The 5211-nt window shown below is 40.8% G+C and overlaps 2 protein-coding genes across 2 annotated transcripts in view; one reads left to right on the plus strand and one right to left on the minus strand.

Moving 5' to 3' along the window:
* Positions 1-998, minus strand: part of LOC104959908 (leptin receptor overlapping transcript-like 1) — a 3225-nt gene extending 2227 nt beyond the window's left edge. Inside the window, exon 1 of the mRNA XM_010787820.1 lies at positions 894-998. Coding sequence (XP_010786122.1) covers positions 894-909 — 16 coding nt within the window. The 5' untranslated portion in view covers positions 910-998. The remainder of the gene's footprint in view (positions 1-893) is intronic.
* Positions 999-1428: 430 nt separating this feature from the next.
* Positions 1429-5211, plus strand: part of srp72 (signal recognition particle 72) — a 12162-nt gene continuing 8379 nt past the window's right edge. The window contains exons 1-8 of the mRNA XM_010787821.1: positions 1429-1559; positions 2339-2459; positions 2913-3033; positions 3230-3373; positions 3480-3591; positions 3680-3711; positions 4087-4211; positions 4413-4470. Of these exons, the coding sequence (XP_010786123.1) occupies positions 1460-1559; positions 2339-2459; positions 2913-3033; positions 3230-3373; positions 3480-3591; positions 3680-3711; positions 4087-4211; positions 4413-4470 (813 nt within the window). The 5' untranslated portion in view covers positions 1429-1459. The remainder of the gene's footprint in view (positions 1560-2338; positions 2460-2912; positions 3034-3229; positions 3374-3479; positions 3592-3679; positions 3712-4086; positions 4212-4412; positions 4471-5211) is intronic.

A 5211-nucleotide genomic window follows, 5' to 3' on the forward strand; every position in this document is an offset into this window, starting at 1 on the left:
ATAAAGGGACTGTAGATTCAGAAAGTACCCGGATCATCAGGGGACCTGGGCCCATTGAGCATGCGCAGTTGAGTTTCCCCTTAAGCCCCGCCTCCTATACCCCTGCTCTTAGCTCAGTAACATTAATTGAAAGAGAAAATAACTCTGGATTCAGTTTTAAAAAGTAGAAATACAATAATACAATAACCAATAACTCACCTTAACTTGTTCTATGAGTTTTTTTTAATGAAACGTTCTAGATCATGTTCAAAAAGTATATTTTCCTTGCAAAGAAAACTTGTTTTTGCATTTGTTTAAAATGTTTATGAATGTAATAGTACATTTAAAAATATGTATATTTATGTATACATGTCGCAATTGTACAAAGCTTTGGCAATACTGTATGTTATTGTGGTCATGCTAATAAAGCTATTTCCAGTTTTAGCTGTATCATTGTTTTGTTGTTTAATGGTTCTCTGATCCAACCCTTTTTGTTGGTTTTTAACTTTTTTTTTATATAACGTTTTTATTTCTGTTCCTTCCTATTTTTACCCATTGTTACTGTTATGTATCTTGTCTTGCTCTGTAAAGCATTTTGGGCTGCATAGTGCATGAAAGGTGCTAGATAAATTAAGTGTAGTATTATTATTATTATTATAAGAGTATTTTGGGCCAACATGACGTCACGGCCGTTGTAGTGCCACCATTTGGCCACTACGTCATTCAAACATTCAGCTTCAACGGCCGGCTTGGCATGCTACACCGGCCCTGCTGCTAACTCCTTCTTCGCTACCGTTAGCTAGCTGGACGTGGAAAACGCATCCATCTTTCTACAGGATGATGAGTCAAAGTGGCGTTAACTGAGCCCGAATGTAGAAGCTTTCTAGAGGGAATGAAAAGTGGAATTGGCTTACCTTTAATCCCAGCCATTTCTCCTGGACAAAAGCTCGACTCACAGCCCTGACGAATGACAACAGTGCCCCCCCTCCGAGTGAAGCCGAGAGAGGACGAGTCCGACCGAACCTCCGGCAGTGCTGCCTTCAGGAGCTAGAATAAAGTTCGGAATGATGAGACTATCAAAGAAATAACCTGATTAAATAAAGGTGAATTATCGTTTGTAGTTGTATTGTTGATTGCCAATGAGAGGGGAATAGGTTTTTCCGGCAATTACAACTTTGACATAAATCGGTGTCGGACACTAAGAAAGTCTTCATTATTATGAGGCAATGTATAAACGATGTTACTACTAACTGCCTGCAGCTCTACGAAAGCCTCACTTTTCACGTTGGCATAATTTGCCCGAATGTAATACACATATAGAATTATTATTATTATAAGTTACATTGTATAATTAAGTCGTGGTTAATCATTAATCATCTTTTTGAGTATTTATTTAAATTAAATAAATATACAGAATTCTTGTTTACCCGGATGTGTACAGCTTCTACTTCCGCCGACTCTGTGAGCCCATTCGGCGAAGATGGCGAGCGGAGGGATCTCGGTCGCTTCGCTGTGGACCGAAGTGAACCGCTGTGGGCAGAATGGAGACTTTACAAGAGCCCTTAAAGCTGTGACTAAAAGTACGTATTCACATCTTTCCTTGCTACTCTCAAACAAAACCTGTAGTTGTGGGTAAACAGTGGAAAAACGGTCTATTTCTTCAGTGGCTGAGCTAGGGCCAACAGCATGACCAGCTGTTGGCATGTGGCTAAGCTAATGGTACACATGTACTTGTCAGGTCTCTCAAACAAGCAATTAGCTTTGTATGGTAAAAGTATATTCATAAATGTATACTTGAGTGTCGTGGCTACACATGCATCGAGTGTGTGTAGATTTGCTGTGACATTATAAAGTAGTATTTAGCTGAAGAAATGCGTGGTCCTGTCTTGACTAGTGACGTGTCCCTAGCCTTACAGCTAACTAATCATAATGCTAACCAGCTTTCAGTCAGCTGTGACCAGACCATTAGAAATGTTTTTCTCTTTCAATAATACTGTTCTCCGTCAGCACTAAATCAGTCCTTCCTTCTATTATTTAGCCTACTAATGATACAAACATTATAATCGACATACTAGTGTACTGACATTATGAATCTCCTCTCCACTTTCCTTTCATTTTTTATTGGGGTATTTTCATATTATAGTGCAGGTCATATGCACTGTTATACTTAAGAAGACAACATGTTTTAAGGTTAGGTTTCATCAGTATTCCTTTTCTCAATTCATTATTTCTATGTATTCTCCGACCTGATTTGGTTTATTTTTATAGAAATAAACTTTTTCATGATTTAAGCTCTCTTTTTTTAAGACACACGCTTTGAAAAATCTCTTTAATCTGCTTTGTTTTATCTTGTTCACAGTTGTGCAAGACAACAGGGAGGATGTGACGGCTCTTCACTGTAAATTAGTTTGCCTCGTTCAGAACGGCAGCTTCAAAGAGGCGCTGAATGTCATGAACACTCATTCAAAACTGCTCGGCGGGTAATATACTATTTCTCTGTTTTTCTTTAATGTTTTGACTCTTATAGACCGTATTCAAGTGTATGTGTAGAGCACAGTCTTGTACAAAAGCAGTAAAAAGTGTGTTATAGAGGGGAAAACAAGTAATAAATTACATACACAAATCCTAGCTCTTCCAAAATAGTAACTCACTCATTTAATACTCGGCACAGGCACTGAAGTACTATCAGATATATTTATATAAATACATTTGTCACAACACCTTCTTGCTCCCCTATTTAACATACAACCTATACGTTGTTTTAATGCTGTACGTTAATGCTAATGTTATCAAAACTGTTCAACAATATACATAACTGCACACAACTTTTGCAATGCTTGTTTGAGGCTTTACACACAAACAATAACGTGAGTACATGTCGTGCAGTTGGCTCCATCTCCCCACTGAAATAATGCTTATCTCTCATTTCTCAGTGACGTTGTGTTTGAGAAGGCGTACTGCGAGTACCGTCTGAACCGAGTGGAAAGCGCCCTGAAGACCATCGAGTCTGCTCCTGAACAGACAGACAAGCTGAAGGAGCTTTATGGTCAAGTGGTGAGGCTGAAGAGCATCTAATTATGGCTGGATGTCTTTGATCTGTGGACTTAGCTTTTAAACCCTGTATATTGAAAGTAGACGGTGATCCTACCCAGCTCTTTGTTTGTGAATGTGATGGAAAAGCATCAAACGTTTTCTCTCAACCTCTCAAAGACTCCTGCTGATAGTAAGTGTCTCTCTCTTTATGTTGCAGCTGTACAGGATGGAGCGCTACGATGACTGCAAGTCCGTCTACACTGACCTGATCAGAAACTCCCAGGACGAGTACGAGGAGGAGAGGAAGACCAACCTCTCTGCTGTGGTGGCGTCTATGAGTCAGTGGGAGGAAGCGCCATTGGTAAGCTCTTTAACAACATTTAAAAAAAATGTAGTTTGTTTATTTTTCAACATGCATGTATTGTATTATTGTGTATTAAGAAGATGTGTTGCGTGTTCTGCTACAGGAGGATCTGGGTCTCCCTGAGTCCACGTATGAGCTGTGCTACAACGCTGCCTGCGCTCTGATTGGTCAAGGACAGCTGACAGAGGCGCTCGGGAAACTACAGGAAGCAGAGGGTCAGTCTCTCTCTGATCTGAGTTTCTGTCCGATTTCTATTTGATCAATTCTTTGGTTTGACATGAACTGATTGTGTTTATTTCACAGAGCTGTGCAGAGTGTCTTTGGCAGAGGATTCTGTGAGTGCTGCTTTTGGTTTTATCAAGCCTTATTCATTATCTGTGGTAGATGCTTGTAGATGATGATGGGATGCACTATGTATGTGGATTGATCTCAGAAAATCATCAAGTGGACAATAATGAATATGGATTCTTAATATATGTAAACAAAGAATTGTGAAAGGCAATAATCTTGTAGAATTGTTTTATCTTGAAGGAAGTTGCGTGGGTAAATCAGCCGCCACATTTCTAAATACCCCAAAAGAGAAACAAGAAGAATATATACAAATTAAATGAAATATGGTGTTTTTCTTTGGACTAAATGCACAACAAAGCCCACGCTTGTCTTCAATACCCTCCTGATAATCACTGTGGTTGTTGTTTTGTCCCTCTCAGGATGTGACTGAGGAGGACATCGAGTCAGAGCTGGCTGTAATCCACTCTCAGATGGCGTACGTCATGCAGTTACAGGGCCGGACGGACGAGGCTCTGCAGCTCTACAACCAGGTCATCAAGCTCAAGTGAGTTCATCAAAAGCAGAGAAATTATGTTAAATGAATATAGTCTATCCTAGTTAAATGTGTTGTGTGATTGTAATAGTATGGAAATGCCTGTTAACTTGTTACTGGCATAGATGTACACAAGTCAATACATAAGCTGTGAGTTTTTAGTGCGTGAACAGTGGAGCTGTTAAATGAATATTCCATGCTCTTTATTCGCAGGCCGTCAGACGTGGGGCTGCTCGCTGTGACTGCCAACAATATCATTACAATAAACAAGGTGAGTGTTTGACGCTCAAACATTTACATGCACAAAATAATCCAAGTTCTGCCCTGATTCAGGAAAAGACAACATTACTACTACTAAGCCTTTGACATCAGAAATGAAATGGTTTTCTGAATAACACAAATAGCTGACCACAAACAGGCAAAAGGCTTTGTGTCGCAAAGATAACACAATTGAAATGCATAACCCGAATGTATACATGCTCACAGCGTTTCCGCCAGGGGGGCGTCTTGCCCTCATTTGACGTCACCCTGAACTCGAGCCGAGGGAGTCCAAAAAAAAGAAGAAATTCCAGAGAAGATCGAGAGTTTTTATCGCTTGAAATGACGAAAAGGAAAAGGACACCCCCTCTGTTGGAGGGGCAAAGGAGTCTGGTGGGATTATTTTCGGAGTATTGAAGANCGGAAAGTGTACTGCCGGCGAGCCTTGACGGGGGGTGCTAGTGGAGCACGCGCGTGAACTGCGAGCACCGGAGCCTCGCAGCGGCGAAACTGAGGCTCCGTGGTAAACTGTGGTAACATGAAGAGCCGTTTAGGAACCGGCTCTTCTTATGACGCTTTTCCACTGCAGGGCCTCGTTAGGCCTTGTTAGGCCAGCCTCACTTTATGCTGCGTTTCCATTACAGTTTAGTAGCTGGGGCAGTAACTATAGTAACACAGTGTAGGCAGAGCCGTGATGTCATCTTCAATGTGAAACACAAAACCAACATCAGCCGTTAGCTGTTAGCCCTCAGAG

The sequence above is a fragment of the Notothenia coriiceps genome, unplaced genomic scaffold, assembly GCF_000735185.1.
Source record: "Notothenia coriiceps isolate Sejong01 unplaced genomic scaffold, NC01 NC01_scaffold00031333, whole genome shotgun sequence".
Lineage (NCBI taxonomy): Eukaryota > Metazoa > Chordata > Actinopteri > Perciformes > Nototheniidae > Notothenia > Notothenia coriiceps.